This window comes from Corythoichthys intestinalis, chromosome 1 (genome assembly GCF_030265065.1).
Source record: "Corythoichthys intestinalis isolate RoL2023-P3 chromosome 1, ASM3026506v1, whole genome shotgun sequence".
NCBI classification, from domain to species: domain Eukaryota; kingdom Metazoa; phylum Chordata; class Actinopteri; order Syngnathiformes; family Syngnathidae; genus Corythoichthys; species Corythoichthys intestinalis.
The window spans coordinates 55,088,978-55,107,832 of NC_080395.1; the positions used below are offsets into that span (position 1 = coordinate 55,088,978).

General features: G+C 40.4%; 2 protein-coding genes across 2 annotated transcripts in view; one reads left to right on the plus strand and one right to left on the minus strand.

Moving 5' to 3' along the window:
• Positions 1-7,808, plus strand: part of slc22a31 (solute carrier family 22 member 31) — a 41,448-nt gene extending 33,640 nt beyond the window's left edge. The window contains exons 6-9 of the mRNA XM_057846688.1: positions 1,311-1,419; positions 1,536-1,750; positions 1,823-1,934; positions 3,843-7,808. Of these exons, the coding sequence (XP_057702671.1) occupies positions 1,311-1,419; positions 1,536-1,750; positions 1,823-1,934; positions 3,843-4,278 (872 nt within the window). The 3' untranslated portion in view covers positions 4,279-7,808. The remainder of the gene's footprint in view (positions 1-1,310; positions 1,420-1,535; positions 1,751-1,822; positions 1,935-3,842) is intronic.
• Positions 5,320-17,456, minus strand: dpep1 (dipeptidase 1). The gene is made up of 10 exons (XM_057846702.1): positions 17,246-17,456; positions 16,982-17,108; positions 13,045-13,177; positions 12,813-12,963; positions 10,306-10,375; positions 9,844-10,020; positions 9,340-9,424; positions 6,899-6,974; positions 6,682-6,817; positions 5,320-5,643 (listed from the first exon to the last, which is right to left on the minus strand). The coding sequence occupies exons 1-10, from the start codon at positions 17,353-17,355 to the stop codon at positions 5,476-5,478; spliced, it is 1,233 nt and encodes a 410-aa protein (XP_057702685.1). The 5' UTR covers positions 17,356-17,456; the 3' UTR covers positions 5,320-5,475.
• Positions 17,457-18,855: the final 1,399 nt, after the last annotated feature.

The window sequence follows — 18,855 nt, forward strand, 5'->3', positions numbered from 1 at the left end:
GTGAAAAACCGCGTAGCACCCCCCCCTCAATTTTTTTATTTGTTTTTGTGTGTGTTCAACGTATTTATTCAAATTTAGCATTGGAAAGAGATACTTATAAGACATATTTAATTTAACAAACAAGGATAAAGTAGAAAAATGCTTGTCACTATTAAATGCTTCATTGACAGAGTCCACTCAAATCCCCTCAAGCTGCTCACTTACACACAATGAGTTGCCACAGCAACTGTTTAACAGGTTACGCAATGATTAACGCATGCACCGCTTTGAAGTTTCGGCTTCCAGTCATCTCTGGCAAGCTCAAACCTTACTGTCTGTCAATCATCGTTAACTTTAATAAGCAACTCCAGTGGACTGCCTGACCAAGAAAAGGAGCAGAAGGGAGAGTGAGACTACGTGATCGGGACAGCTCATCTGTATTTATTTATTTTTATTTTTTAATTGAGAAAAAATCTGCGATGGGCTGAGGGTGCGAAGTAGCAAGGGATCACTATACAATACTTTTGGGGTTTTTTGGATAGTTATTTTGGGGTACTTAATGGGTTAATTCCAACTTGCATGGAAATTTGGGTTACATCGCCAGCCTAGTAACAGAACCGTTCGTAACCCGGAGACTACCTGTATTGATGTTCTTCAACAACTTTGTACCTAGAGTTTGACTCACTTCTAGACTCAAATCGTAGCGCATGAAGTTAGAAAGTAATATCTCTCGGACTGAATGATATTAAAATAAATGAGGATTTAAGTACAAGAAAAGAATGATTGGGTAACTTACATAGCAAAAATCTTCTAGCTTAAGTGCTATAAAATTATTATTAATATTATTATTATTTTTTTATTATTATTATTATTTTTTTTACAATGCTCTTAACAAATGTTTCAAACACATAACCCCACAAAAATGGGTAAGTATACCTATAAACTAAATTACAAATGCATTAAAAAACCATTAGCTCAATCAAAAACTTATGTTGGTCTTAACTGGGAGCAGCTGGATTCAGCCATGTGAAATGAGCTATGTCATATTCACAGTTGCCACTAGCGGGCAGGTTATCCACCCAAATCAATAAAACTAAATGCAAACACTTTCAAAACAAACCATCATAACGCCACTTTAATTAAACGAATACTCCCAGCAGCAAAATATGATTCTAATCTTTTTTCTAATTGAGTTACTCGAGTTAATCAATTAATCGTTGCAGCACTACTGTTGTAATAACAGAATTTTCGATCCAGCTCTTGTTATGGATCATATCACATTGTTCTCGTGGCCAGGGAGTGAATTGTTTGTACTTTTTTTCTGCCCCTAGAGATTGAATCAGTATTTGATGAAGATTGTGAGCCGAAGTATTATTCCATTTTGGAGCTCCGTCGGACTCGAGTTATCTGGAAGAACTGCCTCATCCTTAGCTTCACTCTGTAAGTTTGGTGTTTGACTGATTGATGAAAGGAAGTCATGCACTAGAAATGCAAATTGTGCTTTTAGCTGGGTGCTTACAGCTTGGATTTCTCAGGGGATCTTCCTTTCTTTGTAGCTTGATTGGAACAGGCATCCAGTACTGCTTCACCAGAAACCTGCACACATCTTCCAACAACTTCTACTTCAGCTATTTCGTCAGAATCGCCACAGGAACTCTGGCTTGCATCATCATCTGCGCCACCGTCAATCGTTTCGGTCGCCGTGGAATGCTTCTGTTCTTCGCCATCATCACCGGACTGTCTTCGCTGCTTCTTCTGGCACTCGCTCAGTGTATGTACTGTACATTTATTTATTACCTTTGCCACAGATTTCCCAGGTAAATAAGGAGTCTTTTGTTTTCAGACCTGCAAGGAGGCTTGGTCCTGGTGATTTCTATTGTGGGACTGCTGTTTTCGCAAGCACTTGCTATGCTCAGCGTCTTCTTTGCTTGTGAGGTGATGCCAACTGTCGTGCGGTGAGTCTTCCTCAAACTACACTTGAGGAAAAAGCAATCAAAATGGGTCCTGCTACTAGGAGTGGGAACCTCTTGGTACCTCACGATACGATACGATTTGCGATACAAAGCTCACGATAACGATGATCTCACGATATGGCGATACAACGATTATCGATACATTGGTCAGGAAATCAAACTAAGATATTCTACAAAATGACAAATGAACAGAAAAACAAGCTTCTGTTGTGAATTGGAATGAGTTTACCACTAGTAGACATCCAATCCATTTGAACTGGGAGGGTGGCAGCGAATGAACTTTCGTTCATTCGCTGCCATCCCTCCCACTTCAAACGGATTGAACGTCTATGGCCATCAGTGGCAGCCAATGCTAGGCAAAGAGGTAATTTTGGAGGAATTCAGATCATTACTTTATTGATTTTGAGTCACTTCCTGTTGATTTCGGGGCATTTTATGAGTCACTTCCTGTTGATTTTGGGTTACGGAACAGGAAGTGGCCCAGGAATCTCCCATTTGAATAGGCAGCAACTCAAACTCAACGGGAAGCGACCTGCAAATGCACTAAAATGAACAGAAATTGACTTGTAAATGCCCTGGAAATCTGAAAGAGTGACTGTGAATGCTCTGGTTTCGAATGAATGAACGTTCGTTCGACCCTCCCAGTCTAAACGGATGGGGCGTCGAGCGCCATAAATGGCAGCCATAGAGTTAACTGAGACACTATTATAGTTGATGATTTTGATAGAAACTTGTTGGTTCCTTTTTTTAACATTGACACCTTTTTAAAACGATATCTCGATTCTTGGCAGGTGCATATCGATAACCTTTTGGGTTACAAAGTATCACGATACACAGTATCACCATTTCAATATTTTGTCACACCCCTACCTGCTACATTATCTGACGATTGCCATGACCTTTTCCTAATGTGCAGTCAGTGCCATGCGTGACTTGGCCACAGCTAATGTTGTTCTATTAATCAGCTTTTTTTTTCCTGCATTTATTTTACACAGTGAAAGAGAGTAAAATAGATGGTGTGTGCATGTGCAACAAGTGTTGTTTTTGGCAGTCCTTTTAATTTTTGTCTTAGTCTTTTGGTTGATAATACTTGTTAATCATAGTCATTTTGTAGTCATCTCAAACTGTCTTTGTCTAGTTTTAGTCGACGTTTAGTAAAAATGCTTTCATCTCTAAAATTTCAAACATTTACTCAGAAAAATAAACGTTTTCAACTATTTCGAATGAACATTGACAGACGAGCACATATTGTAGCATCTACAAGGACAACGCCAACTTGGTGATAATACACACTCAGCATGAAAACTGTACATTATTCCCAATTAATTATATCCACCTGGATGCTACGAACTGTATTCAAAAAAAGTTGTCCGAGAGTTTAGCCGTTATCATTAGTCTAATGTTAATGCGAATGCTATGCTATGCTAACGCTACGAGTTACATTTAAATGTGATGTGATGATCACTCAACACAGACGTATAAAGGCTAAACCAACATTGCATATTCTCTCTAAGAAAACAAATCTTACCATGTGTGGAAGCCTTCACGGAGACTGGAGACGACACACTGGTGATTCGGGAAGTGGGAGGCGTGTAGCACGTCAAGAGTGACACAACCAGACACTGTTACGATGCAGGCTAACTACACGTAAAATGTCATGCATTGTGAACATGCGATGGAAACTATTGAACGTTTTAGTTTCCCCAAACACGTTTTCAGCTCATTATCTAAAGATCGTCATGGAAAAACTGTCCGTTGACAAAATATTTTCGTTATCATCATTGTTGACGAAAAAAAACACTGTTTGACACTTTAGCATTTTATGTGATTATTCTTATATTTTAATGTAAGTCAATGCTGTTGAATTGCTACTTTTTTTTTTTATATCAGAGGCGGTTGTCTCGGTCTCGTACTGGCAGCGGGCTGTGTCGGCATGGCCGCCTCTTCTCTGATGGAGCTCCAGAACAACGGGGGCTACTTCCTCCATCACGTGATCTTTGCCTCTTTCGCTGTCCTCTCCGTGCTGTGCATCATGCTCCTGCCAGAGAGCAAGCGCAAGCCGCTTCCGGACTCGCTGAAGGAAGGCGAGAGCCAGCGCCGGCCGCCGCTTTTCCCATCCCAGGTGGACCGGGTCGACCTCCCATTACTGCGCTCTCGACCGCAGCTGTCGGAGTACAACCCTGACAACTACTCTCGACTTGTCACTGCCACCAGGAAAATGTTGACCAGAGAAAGCGTGCCTTACAGAATCGCAGTTCGAACTCGTCTACGGTCTGATAGTGAAGCACAGGGACAGGAAAGTGAACCACTGAGGGAAGGGCCTTAAAACTGAGTGGTCATCTTTAAAGACGCCCCTGTCAACTTCTGTATAACACTTGAAGCCATCTCTGTGCCTGCTTAATATATACTGTACAGTCGGAGCAAATCATTGAACTAAAAATAACACAGCTTTGGTTTTCTGGGGGGAAAACAATACATTTGACATCTCGTATTTGCTATGGCTGTTCTGTGTGAGAAGGCCACATACATGGAAACAATTTGTGTGTCAACAATGATTCTCTCAGCTGAAGCACACTTGACCATGTTCGTGCTGTTGGTCATGTGAGCTGCAGCACTTTGTCCATTTGCGAGCAACTCATGCACTTTTCATTAAGCCTGACAGTGTGACTCACCAGCGTCGCAGCCTGACTTTGTTTCCCAAAAAACAGTTATGTTGAACCAATAAGACTGCCGATGTGGTTCAAATGGTTTTGGAAACTGGGCCAGTTTAATGGTTGTCTTGAATTGTTGGTGACCGCATGATTGTGCCAATCGACACACACTGATGAAAGTCAGGCATACTGCATTTTCCTTTCTTTCAAGCTCTAAGGAGGTATAGTTTCCTTTAACGTTGTCTATCAAAGGTTTCACTGTTCAATGTTGTTTACATAGGATCAAATGGCTTGAAATGATGTTTGTATTTCGAATTTGGACTGTACTTGCTTCGTCATTCCATATGACGAGTGAGGGCATATGTCTTGGGATGATACCTCGTTCATCTTTCAGGCTTAGAATCGGACCAGTCTCAGATCCTCTCCCCCTGATTTTGTCTGTCTCGTATTGAAAATGAATATGTTGATTTTCATGCTGCATTTCCTAAAAGCCTATATCTCACAACACTGTATTCATAGTGCTGACTGGCCTTGTGAGAGTAGCAAGAGAAAGTTGAAATTGTTTTTTTTTTTTATGTGGGTGTGGGTGTGTGTGTGTGTGTGTGAGAATAGAACTTTTTCTAAAGAAACATTTGTGAGTGGTGTCATTCTCCACTAGATGACGCTCATGTCTTCAAAATACAGCCATTTCACTTGGTCACATCACACCATTTTCAGAAATTTTGGTTTCTTTATGATAGCATCTTGCGAGGAAAGAGTAAGCCAGATGAGTTGATTTTTTTTTGTATATACTATTCAATTTAGCAACATTTACATTTGACATTATATATATTTATATATTCACTGACTTTGGAAAAATCCATATGCAACACTCAGATGAGTTTCTGAAGAGCCAGTGTTATTAGGAGAGCCGCAAGGCTGAGTGGTGAGGGAGAAATTCCACCTCTGGAGTAACCAGTACTTGTCCTACACGGGTTCTTCACCTCATCATATGGGATGGGAACATCATCCGGGCTCAGCTTTCTAAGACTTTCTGCGATCTGACAAACATGAAAAAATAGGTCAATTGCAAGGCAATCCACTTTTTACACCAGGGGCAGGAAAACCATCATGTTTTTGTTTCAACTGATCCAGCACAGATAGTTTAACCAATGAGGTTTGTGCTGAAGCAAGCATCACCTGACTGCAATCAAATGATTATACTTGTAAAACTCCTGATTGGTGAGAAGGTTCCCTCTTGATCGGTTGGAATAAAAACCACCATCCACTGCACCCCTTTGTGGAATCATTTACCTGCCCCTGATTACACGCACAGACAAATTCCATTCTTGAATCAAGCGAACAAGCATGTTTTTGGAATGTGAGTCAAATAAAGTGTACCCAGAGAATACCCTAACAAGCGGGAAGTACGTGAGATTCAAATCCAGGACCACTTGACTGCAAGGGAGACATATTAATCAAGATAATATCATTTTTTCCATTTAAAAACTCTCAAATTGCAATTTCAATATGGTAATCTAACATCTGCCAAGACATCTGCTTTATAACCTATTTTATGTTTGCCTTTTTATTACCCTAATACAATATAAAGTTTACAGCCTTTTACTCCTTGGATATTTCTCTAAGAGCCACTGGTGTTACACAAGAGTTTAACAAGCAAGGTGGTACTTCCTATGACTTGCTTAGACTTTTATGAAGCCATCATCCATCAGTAAAGTGCACAGCACTGCATTTTTACATGGGATGTTTTGCATGGGCCAGCACAGAGGAGTACTAGAGTCGTTAGCTGTCACAGTTGCTACTGTGGGAATTTTGCATATTCTCCACTTGCCTGCATGAGTTTTCAATCAACCCTGTTCCATAAACCTGTTCTAAAGGTAGTCATACGGATGTGGCTGATTGTTCATAGCATATACTGTATGCCCTATGATTGGCTGGCCACCACTCAGAGTTTATCCTATTTCTTGCTCAAAGTCAGCCCGGCTCCAGCACACCAGCGCCATAAAAGAGGGATGTTTGCACTGAACTTGGAGATTTCAAAATAGTGGCATATGTTTGTGTGCATCTGTGGCGCTCACCTCCTCCACTTTTTGGAAGACACGAAGCAAGTTGTCTCCCAAAGCAGCCTTGACCTCCTGATCAGACCACCCTCGTCTAAGCAGCTCAGCCACCAGATTGGGGACCTTTGACACGTCCTCCAGACCCTCTGGAACTCTGGCTCAGACAGGATAACAGATTTCATTGATCATCACATTGCTTTATCACATAAATTGACTGCTAGTGTTCCAGGATTACCTTTCGACGCCATCATAGTCACCACCGAAACCAATGATGCCAGCTCCAGCCACTTTCCTTATGTGGTCAAAATGATCTGAAGTAAAAGCAAACATTTAGTCGCACATTGTCGTAAAGAATAAAACAATATAGAAAGCTGTCTAAGCATTTGACCTCTATGGCAATCTTTTTACATCACCCCAGTAAGATAATTCTGCACCAACAGTAGTGCATTAGTTCACTTAAAGTGCCTGTGACACAAAACAAACATTTCATTTTACAGTAGTAGTATTTTAAGATCCTGAATGAAGTGGACTGCTTGGATGTGTGCAGAAGCGAGCGAATCAAATTCAAATTTTTGAATCCCGCGCTACAAAAATGAGAGACTTCCGGCCAAAGTCTCGGATTGAGGAAGAAGGTTGATGTGACGTAATAGGGTGACATCATCATCATCACTATACAGCCATACTATTGTATGCAAAACTGCGGATTCAGCTGATTTTGCTGTTTAATTTGTTTATTTTTGCCATCACGCCAGCCCAATGTGCTGCAGGCTTTTCTTGCTACACCAGGGAGATAAGTGTGAGCCTTTCAAGGTTTCCTTTTTTAGATTTCCAAAAGATCCTGTTCACCGCGAAGAATGGGCAAAACAAGTCCGACAACCGAGGGACCATTGGATGGACGAGGAAGTCAGTAAGCTACGTGTTTTATATTGTGTCAAATACTGGGATCATGGCACACGTTTTAATAAGGAGGTGGCTTTCATTTTGAGGGTGACAATGCTCCCTGTCCTTCAAGAAGACAGGTGTGATCACCTCCCTCGGCCGACGACCTGCGGCTTGTCGCACACCATGGTCGCCGGCCAATGTAGGTGGGAGCGCCCGTGCTCGGGCAGCCACGTGCTCTCGTCTCCCGTTCTCGATTGTGTTGAGACTTCCACGGTTCCACCCCCTTCGGTCCTCTGCACATGCCCACCTATACAGCATTTTCCTCGGCTTGGGCCCGGGCAGCCCCCGCTCTCGTCTCCAGTTCTCGATTGTGTCGAGACTTCCACCCCCCCTCGGCCCTCTTCACGTGTCCGCCTAGAGGACGCTTTACTCGTCTTGGGCTGGGGCAGCTATGCGCTCCAACGTCGGCCGGTTTGTCCACCGAGAATGTGCCATTTTGGGCGTTCATTCCCCTGCTGTGTCAACGTCAACGAGCACTGCCTGCCTGTCGGGGCTTGACCAGGGGAACGACGAGCCGAAACTTCCTTGCCAGCGGGGGCTGGCTGATCGGTGAAGGCGATCACCCCCGCCGCAGTGTGTGACATGAGTTGGGGTAGTTTTGTGTGGTTTTTGGTGTTCGAAAGGCAAGGAAGAGACTTGGAAGAACTGCTTGGTTTGGGTTAGCATGTAGCCTAGCTCTTAGTCTCTGAGTCCCCGCAGGAAAATGACCAGAGCCGAACTCCATGGCGTAAGATACTGTTCGGGAGGTTTAAGAAGTCGGTAGTTTTGACCATTATGCAGTAATTTAGCCCTGTCATACTGAATAAATGCATTTTTAATATTTCATATTGTATGTGATTTTTTTGTGTTCGAAAGGCAAGGAAGAGACTTGGAAGAAATGCTCGATTCGGGTTAGCATGTAGCCGAGCTCTTAGTCTCCGAGTCCCTGCAGGAAAATGACAAGAGCTGGACTGACGCTGGTGGCATAAAATACTGTTCGGAAGTCGGCAGTTCTGACCATTATGCAGTAATTTAGCCCTGTTGTACTGAATATATGCATTTTTGATATTTCAAATTCCATTTAGCACAAGACTGTAATATGTCATGGCCATACAATTTATTTCGCAATTGGGGAAAAATACTTAGATACAAAGAATAACCTGTAAAAATATTGGCGTAGAGAGATAAAAAAACATTGACATTTTGCAGTCTGCTCTAGTCATCAGCCTCGTGTTTGTTGGCCTTTTTCTCATTCTGAATCTTCCTTCTCCTCCAAATACGACTCAGACATATATGGCTGTATATAACATGTATGTCACATACTTCGTCGGGATCGATAATATCGCTTGAAAGATCCACACTTGAACCAGAATCGCTGAAAAACACTTCCTCTTCCTATGGGCTCAAAACATAAATCCTTTGAAATCGCTCATTCTCTGACTTCACCACCCGGATGGATGCGCCAGAGTGCTATAATGACAGGAGGAGCCGAACAGCAGATTTAAAGACTAATTTCTCGTCATCTGTGGTTTAAATCGTCCCAAAATATGATTTAAATTACAATAATAATGCTATTTATTTTTATGGTGTCACGTGCACTTTAAGATCATACTTGCTGCCAAAAGTAACACTAGTTGTACTCCTTGTGCAGTGAATTATATTGCTTGATAGGACACAGAGTGCGGTGCTAGTGCATTGACTCAAACAGCTTTCCATATCCCTAAATCTTATTGTTATTGTATGTCAATAATTAACCTGCAACATTGGCAACGGTGGCAGTTTGGGAGCAGGTCACATAGTCGTTGTAGAAGTTGATCATTACAATTCCACCAGTTTCATTCTGCACAGACACATAAGGGATGTCACATGATAGTAAAAATGAAAATACACACACAAAAGACCGAGAAAATAGAATCTACTGCCACACTTGTGTGCTGCTTTGCTGAACAGAAAGAAATCTTTGTCATCTAATGTCATGTATATAAAGAGAAAAGCAATGGCAAATAAAATACACTACTGTATACTACTACTACTACTATATAATATACTCACTAGATCACAAATGCATGTCTTTATTGAGATACCCCTCAACTGTTCTGGAAAGACTTTCATAATATTTGATTTTTGTGTGTCTTGGGGAAATTTCGCTTCATTAGAAAACTACCAGTGAGGTTACAGTTGTTGAAAGAGAACGGCTAAACCTCCCAATCTCCGATCTAGTTCATCTCTAGAGCGTGTGACACGGTCTTCCACACTCACCACTCTCTTGAGAACTTCATCCGGCACGTTCCTTTTATGTGGGCAGACAGCAAAAGCGGACGAGTGGCTGAAGATGACAGGTGCCTTGGACATGTCCAGCACCTGATGCATCACTCTCACGGTCACATGGGACAAGTCGATCAGCATCCCCATACGGTTCATTTCCGCAATCACTTGCTGAAGGTAGAGTAAGATGACTGAATTTTTAATGCCCAACACATGTGCATTCATCCATTTTTTTTGCTATAGCTTTTGTCCTCATTAAGGTTGTCCGTAAGTTGAAGGCTACCGCAGCTGTATTCGAAATGTTGCTCAAAATATGGCCCAAAAGGCTATTGCCACCTAACTACAAGACAGACAGCTGACTACACATTTGTCACCTCATCATGCTCAGTAGATTGGGAGTTTGAAAAGTTGAAATCATACCTCACACTTGATATTTTTATGAACATGTAGACTGACCTTGCCAAAAGGTGACAGGCCATTGTGTTCAGATGGTTCTGATCCAGTGTCCACAAGCCAATTATCAGCCCTGACAAGAAAAACGTATTAATATATTAGGTTGTTGTTATAAATATTTCAATCTACAAATTAAATTTTATTTGAAAAATATTTCCAATTGAATATTTTTCAGGACCTGAGACATGGAACTTATCCCAGATAGCAGACAGATGTTGAATAAACTTTGATTTTTGATCAAAATCATCAGTATGGTTGACATTGAAATTTTCGACAATAAATAATGTTGAATCAACATTGCAAATACCGATGATACCTGACAGTGACGTTGAAACAACATTGTTCGATGGTGTGTCAGACGATGGTTGGGTTAACATGGTTTTATAGTTGATGAAATATTGTTGACAAATAGTTGATTTTTGATTGACCGGGAAATATGATTGAAAAGTCATCGAATTATGGATGAGCGGGAGTTTTAGTCAAAAAACAGTTGTGTTCATGGTTGCGCGGGTAGACAGCTTATCACCTCAAACGAACTGCACTGGAAACTCCTCATTTAAGGATAGCTATATTTAAAGGTAAGCCTGTTGCTTTTCTTTAGAGCCTTTATCAGCAACGCATTTGTCATCAAAGTTGTACAGAAACGGTTTGCCTGACACAACGTGACAAAGTTGCCGAAATTGTAAGAAAAGGTGCATTTGCTGCTATTGGCATTAAAGCGAAGACCTACTTGGCTTGGATGTTAGCTAAGTAAAACTTGTTTCAGGCAAACGTAATTCTTTTTCCAATCAAAGCGCTAAAATCACTGAATATGACACAATAGAGCCTTGTCTAAATTAATTTATTGAACACAAAGACTGTGTGGTTATTTTTCCATCGTAGCTAGCTAACAAGCTAGCTCCGTTCCCATATGTAGCCTTAATTTGGTTTGGAATTGCTTGAGAAACTCACTTCACCACAAAATACTGAAGTATGTTAAACTAACCCGTGACACTTGCTTGAATTCCATGATATGAATTAACTGTGAATGCTGTTTTTTCAGATTCACTGAAGAGGAAGATTGGGATGGCCACGTCAGAATATGCATTTGCTGTTGTTGTGCAGAAGTGGCTACATTATGTCCCAGACCACGTTGGTGGCAAAGTTTGCAGCAAAGCTCGTGAGACTGAGGAGGAGGCTTGAATTAGAAATAAGCCATAACCCAGGTTAATGAAGTTTTCTATTTAGCCAATCTAGCCAAGTTTTTATTTTATTATTTATTTATCTTTAAATTATTATTATTTATTTTTTTTAATTTTTTTTTATCGTTCATGTATAATACTTTATTTATAGTCAGCCTAGCTGTTTCTTCTGTCTGTAAATAAAGCAGGACCTCCAAATATGGGCAACTTTGAAAGCATTAATAGCATCATGGTTGAAAATGAAGGAAAACTTAACATTGATTCAGCATTGTTCCAATGTTATTAATAATCGAAATGGCATTTAGGTTTTGTAAGGATTTCAACGTTGGGACAACATTATTCGAGTTTTTTTATGTTGATTTAACGATATAAGATTGACACTGGAATGTTGATTCAACATCATTTCAACGCCTGTCTGCTATCTGGGATGACTTCACTTTGTAGTGGCTGTTGATCAACGACAAATGGTGAACAGTATGCTAGTAGTTTTGTCGTGTTTTGGTTCTAGGGGCCGTTTACATGGTGACTCTCCGAGAATAAGAAAACTTCAAATTTGCATCTATATGGGCCCGTCTCCATTCGAACAATGTCGCAATTCTGCATGAAAACAATGTAGTATTAATGCCAGGCCCTAGGAGGCAGTGCAGATTTACAAGGCGACAGCGAAGGATGCACTTTGACCCCACCAAAGTTCCTCAGCTCGGAAAATAATATGCCTGCCCACTCGAAGCAATGGCATTTTTCTTTTGTTCAAAAAGGCACAAAAATGGAAACATTCAACATATTTATTTTAAAAATATTATTAAATCAGTAAATCAAAGCCGACATTCCGCCATATTTCTTGTTTTTAATGTTTAGTAGCACTGCTGTGCACGCCCAATGTGACGTGTATGAGTGCTGAGGTTATCGGTGCGGTCTTGCGCCGCGGAAGCCTTTGATTTGCATGCGGAGCAATCCCCCCTCAATCGAATTCTTCCACTTTGGAGGCAGGATTCAGAATTTTTTGTCTTCGCCTTCCGTCTTTGACAACAAAATATGCACGCGAGACCACTCCTCAACACAGTCATTTGCCGTGTAAACTGCCCCTTAGTTTTGCTCTCTTCTAGAAATACCAGCACCAGCAGCGGTCCTATCCCACATATACAGTTTTTTCATCAAGGAAGTGTCAAAAGAGAATTCAGCACCAACAGGTTCTTCCAGTAAATTTGATACGTTTGGGACTTCAGCTGCAGTTTGCAGGAATTTCCCTTCCCTTCCTCAGCACAATATTAAATTGTGTCAAGGGTGGGACTATGGTTGGAGGCGTACATGCATGTGTACAAGTCTTACCAGGGTGTGTTGCAGGAATGAGTAAGTGTAAGGTAGCGGACCCCCAACTGGTACATTGTACGCAGTGTGCCGAGACTGCTGTCAATAGAGTGACCCCCTTCCACACCAATCAAGCTGGCCGTCTTATTTCGGGCAAACGCGTCCTTGATGTCTGCCCAAAATATTAAGAGACCACTTGGTATTTCAACCGTGAGCAGATATTAAAGAAAACCATTCCAAACTGTCACCTGACCTCGGCTACTTTTGGCGAACATGAATACGTCGGGGTATTTCTGACACATCCTGTGAATCACATCAATCTGTTCCAGAGTTTGACGGACTGCGTCTTTGTACTGAGTTTCACATGGCACATAAGCTGACCAGAACTGAAAAGGAAGGAAGATGAAAAAAAACTGAAAGACTAGCATGTTAAGAAATGGCACTTTTTTTCCTCCACTGGAAAACCAGAGCTGATCTCCTGTCAAAACCAATAAAATCGAGCATGTGGAAAAACACAGGGAACTCAAAATATTGATGACGATGGGCTTTTTAAAAACTTGCTGAGTATATGCATATTGCTGGCTGTTTATTTTTTCAGGGAAATAAAAGACTGTAATATTGCCGAGGTACAGAATTTTTTAATTTTCTTCAAACTTTATATTAATTAAGAAAAAGTAAAATGTATTACTTTTAAATATCTAGGTAAAAGATTTTTTTCCCCCATTGAACAGTATTTTGATTTTTCAAAACATATGAGCAAATTGGAACATAAGTATAATGATGAGTTAAAATAAATTTCAAAAATAAGAAATATTCTAAATAAAATTAAAATAAATTCAGTCTTGTAGGCGAGCATAAAGCCACAGCTTAACATTATCATCACAACAAAAATAATTGAATCATTTTCCATAAAAAGCACATGTGTATAACTTGTATCATGTTTACATTATACACACACTCTCTTTCTGAACACAGTTGGCAGAGAGAAAATAACACGCTTTACCACTGCTAGACAGACTAAACATGCTGGAGTTAATACTTGTAGCTGTAGGGAAACTTTCATGAGCAACTACTGGTGATGGCGAGATAGTGTAAAGTGCTTTGAGCACCTTGAAAGGTGGAAAAGCGCTATATGACACCATTTACCATTATCGTTTTTACTAACCTTTAATTTGTATGAATGCAAAATCATATCAGAGGTTTTGTCTCTTCAGCAGCCACCCTCTGCAAACACGTTTTACATGTTGGTTGGCCCTCCTCCTCTAAGCCGCGGCTGTCTGTAACTTTTCTGTAGCCGAAGTATTCCCATACCAGCGATTTTGTTTTCTTGATCGGAGGAAAAAGTTCAGGAGTTTCAGCTCCTCCAGCCATCGTGTAGCACAACCGACTCACTGACACTGAGCAACAACCAGTGGGGGAGGGTTGAGCCTTGCAGCTGCAAGCGAGGGAGTTCTCCCTGTATTTATTAGCCAATTTTCGATGAAAATTTTTTGCTGTTGTGAAACCGTGACGTTTTCATACCACTGTATACCTTGAAACCAGTTATCGGCACATCCCTACACCCAAAAAATTAAAGTGGGAACTTTCCAGAATGAAAGTACCGTATTTTTCGGACTACAAGTCGCACCTGAGTATAAGTCGCACCAGCCATAAAATGCCCAACGAAGAGAAAAAAAAACATATACAAGTCGCACCAAAGTATAAGTCGCATTTTTGGGGGAAATTTACTTGATAAAATCCAACACATAGAACATACATGTCATCTTGAAAGGCAATTTAATATAAAAATACAATAGAGAAAACATGCTGAATAAGTGTACAGTGCATGAACAACGAAATGCGAACATACTGTCCTCACCAGGACGCTACGGCTCGGTCCTGGCTTTTCAACGGGCTAAACTCCCAAATGACGATGCTGGACGTCCGTATAATTTGCTGAATCAATTTCGTCCTTGATACCAAACAGGTTCGCATCGACGTAAATAAATGATAATTAGGTGCTTTTACAGCAATGACATGACACAAACGGTTAACATGCGTTAGAGCATCGTTCAAACAAGCACACAACTGGTTCTAAGTGTCCGATCGTGGGTGGAAAACACACAGTAACAACAGAAAAGATGATACACACAGGCGTTGCCTCTGTAGAGATATTTTACAAGCATAAACAATGAACGTAAGTTCGCAGTCGTGTTTCTCTCTCACAAACTCGACCACTCAGTCAGAGCTACGTAGCTGTCGGTCGTCTTCTGGCGTGTGAGCGCTCTTCTTCACGTAAACAAGTGCAAGTGCGCCCCCACGTGGGCGTGAAAGCGCCACAAACTAAAAGCATGCATTTCAATATAAAAAAGTCAATAATACAATTGAACACACATTTCCAAAGGCAGAACACGAACGTGGCCATAGCTATTAAGTTATTAAGATAACTATAGCATAAATAACATGCTAACAAGTTTACCAAACCTTCAGTGTCACTCCAAAACACCAAAACAACATGTGAAATGATATCATAATGTGTTAATAATTTCACACATAAGTCGCTCCTGAGTATAAGTCGCACCCCCAGCCAAACTCTGAAAAAAACTGCGACTTATAGTCCGAAAAATACGGTACTTGTCTCCCTGCCTAGTAATGAACTAAAACGTGTCTGTCAGAATCAACAACCTAACAGGCCAGTTTGAAACCTTTAGCGGGCCGACTTCGCCCCGCGGGCCATAGGTTTAACACTAATGCTTAAATCGTTCATCCACCAAAGAACACATCTGGAGTCAATAACAACAGCGGAGTAATCATCACATATGGGAAATATTCTCACAAACCACTCGGGCTGCCGTGTCTACTCAACAACTCTGCTTATTACCACCTAAAAAATATAGCCAGAATTAAGGGGCTTCTGACTCAACAAGACATGGAAAAACTTATGCATGCATTCATTTTCAGCAGATTGGACTACTGCAACGGTATATTTACAGGTCTTGATAAAAAATCAGTCAGGAAGCTGCAGCTAGTACAGAATGCTGCAGCCAGAGTCCTCACAAATACAAGGAAACTGGACCACATTACACCGGTTTTGAAATTGGCTTCCATTGAGTCAAAGGATTGGCTATAAAATACTACTGCTCGTCTACAAAACACTTAATGGCCTTGGACCAAAATATATGCATGATTTGTTAGATTCCTATGAAACATCTAGACCCCTAAGGCCGTCTGGAACCGGTCTCCTGTATGTTCCAAGAACAAGAACCAAGCAGGGTGAAGCAGCATTTAGTTATTATGCTCCTCACCTCTGGAACAAGTTACCTGAAGGTCTGAAGTATGCTCAAACTGTTAGCTCCTTTAAATCAGGGCTAAAAACGCTTTTGTTTAACACTGCATATCCATAACTGTCTATACATGTGAATGTATTTGCTTTCTATTACTTTTGGGCTCATCTCCATTGCTGATTTTCCATTGCTGATTTCAATTATTAGCAGTAGTAGTAGTATTTGTTTTATTTTTGTATTTATTTTTTTTAAATTCTATTCGTGATTAAATGCGATTTTTATGCATAATTTTATTTCCTATTTCAATTGTCTTTGTTTTTACGTTCTATTGATTTTAATGTGATTTTTATGATTTTCATGTGCTGTAAAGCACTTTGAATTGCCTTGTGTTGAATTGTGCTATATAAATAAATTTGCCTTGCCTGGCCTTGCCTCAACTAAATTACAACTGATCAATATTACAGCTGATGGATTTTCAAACGAAACTATTTTAATAGTCGATTAGATGTTCGGAAACATTTCTTTTTTTTACGTGAAAATTGGTGTAATCCTCTTCTTTGAGCCTCATACAAATAAATATTCTCAGCTTTCTGTTCTCTTCTGTCATGAATCAAAACAAGAAATCTTGATTTTTTTTACATTGTCCATTTTGTCTTTTTATTAGTTTTTATTTCCAATATTAACAGCTATATTCGTAAATATGTGGTGATGGGTTGACTATAAAAAAATAATGGTTTGTGGCAGCCTTAGACAACACGCTCTGTTGTGTTCACCATCTAAAAAGAAAAGGTGAACTCAAAATATTTCTTTTATATTTTGTGTTTGATAATGTGAGTGTTAATCATCTTTTTATGGCCAGCAGAAGTTGTCATTCAATCTTGCAGATGTACAGAATGAAATGAAGCTAACAATACTGTATATAGGTACCTGGGCTCCCAGACGACCCGTCTTTATCTTTGGTATGTTGGTGTGCATGTTTTCCAGGGTGTTTAGGTCCACTTTATTGAGCTGGTTGTTGAACTGTATGCGCATTTGCCAAGGCAGATCATTGTGGCTGAAAGATAAAAGGGGGAAAACATCTTTCCACGCCTCACTGATGCAAAAAATTGTACAGAAGAGCATCTAATACAAGAGGTTTCTCATCAAGTTAAGACCAAGATGTAGTCCAGCATTGTACTTAAAAGAATTCACCCGTCGATGAGCGGCGTCTCAGACATCAGCTTCAGAGCTCTGCTCAAGTCCTCGTCCGAGGAGACACACCGGCATGTAAAAAACATCAGCAAAGACAGACCTAACAACATTTTGCAGTTTCTGACTTATGCTTAAATTTGCTCCCAACCTTGGACTCCCTGCCAACTAAGTAAATACCACGCAAGAGACTGTTCTTAAGAACTGTTTGGTTCCTCTGTAGCAAATGGTAAATCTCTGTCTATCCTTGTTATAGAAGTATAACCTAAATGCAAAGCCACTCCTCTGTCATGTTTCTCATTATAGCTTTGTTTGTCATAAACTGCACAGCAGTTTAACTATGTGGCCCTTTCTACAGCTATAAAGCAATAGATGTTGGTCAATGTTGTAGCGAAGCTGGGATCATAAAGAATCTTCAAAAGCAACTCTTCTGATTTACTTCAAACAGATAAGTGTGGTCATAGTTGTAACCAAGTGTTTAGGGAAATAATGACCCTCATTTGCTTACAAATGGACAGACGGAAGAGTCAAACGCAAACAACCAGCAGGACATTCCTGGCCCATAGTACCTAGCACTACTTCTGCACATGTTAACTTTTAATCACTCACCTGACACTTTTCTAATTTGGAATATGCTTGGGTAGCCAGATAGGTGACATAAAGGTAATTTCATTGGTTGTCACAAAATAGGATTGACTGTAAAAATTCAATTCAGAGCTGTTCTACGCTGAGCTACTTATCTTCCAAAGGTGTATGATTGCCTGGCACGTCAGCGTCACTGTTCTTAGATCATATCGGGCTGTGGCACTTCCTGTTAGCAATTTGCAAATCCTCCCCATGTGCATGAGGGCTTTCTCTGGGTAAAGCGATATAGAAGATGAATAAATGCATGAATAATTTGCTTTCCAAATTACAAACCGGATTCGGTTGAATTTGGGAAATTATATCAAATGTAAATAAAAACAAAATACAACGATTTGAAAATCCTTCTCAACCCATATTCGATTGAATACGCTACAAAGACAACATATTTAATGTTCAAACTGATAAACTTAATTGTTTTTTGCCAAATAATAATTAACTTAGAATTTCATGGCTGCAACACATCCAGTAGAAGTTGGGAAAGGTGGCAAAAAATACTGAGAAAGCTGAGAAAAGCTCATCAAACACTTATTTGGAACATCCCACATGTGATCAGGCTAATTGGGAACAGGTGGTACCATAAAAGGAGCTTCCCCAAACATGCTCAGTTATTCACAAGCAAGGATTGGGCGAGGTTCACCACTTTGTCCACAACTACGTAAGAAAATAGTTGAACAGTTTAAGAACAGCGTTTCTCAAAGCAAAATTGCAAGGAATTTAGGAATTTCAACATCTACGGTCCATAATATCATCAAAAGGTTCAGAGAATCTGGTGAAATCAATGCACGTAAGCGCCACGGCTGGAAACCAAGACTTAATGACCGTGACCTTCGATCCCTCAGACGGCACTGCTTTAAAAACCGACATGATTGCGTAAAGGATATCACCAAATGGGCTCAGGAAAACTTCAGAAAACCACTGTCATTAAATACAGTTCGTCACTACATCAGTAAGTGCGGGTTAAAACTCTA

Excerpts from the sequence above, each read along its gene's own strand:
- dpep1 (XM_057846702.1), bottom strand. The coding sequence starts at position 17,355 with ATGTTGTTAGGTCTGTCTTTGCTGATGTTTTTTACATGCCGGTGTGTC. Across the intron at positions 12,964-13,044 it reads GTTCGCCAAAAGTAGCCGAG|ACATCAAGGACGCGTTTGCC; the intron begins GTCAGGTGACAG and ends TATTTTGGGCAG. Across the intron at positions 10,021-10,305 it reads GCCTGTCACCTTTTGGCAAG|CAAGTGATTGCGGAAATGAA; the intron begins GTCAGTCTACAT and ends CTCTACCTTCAG.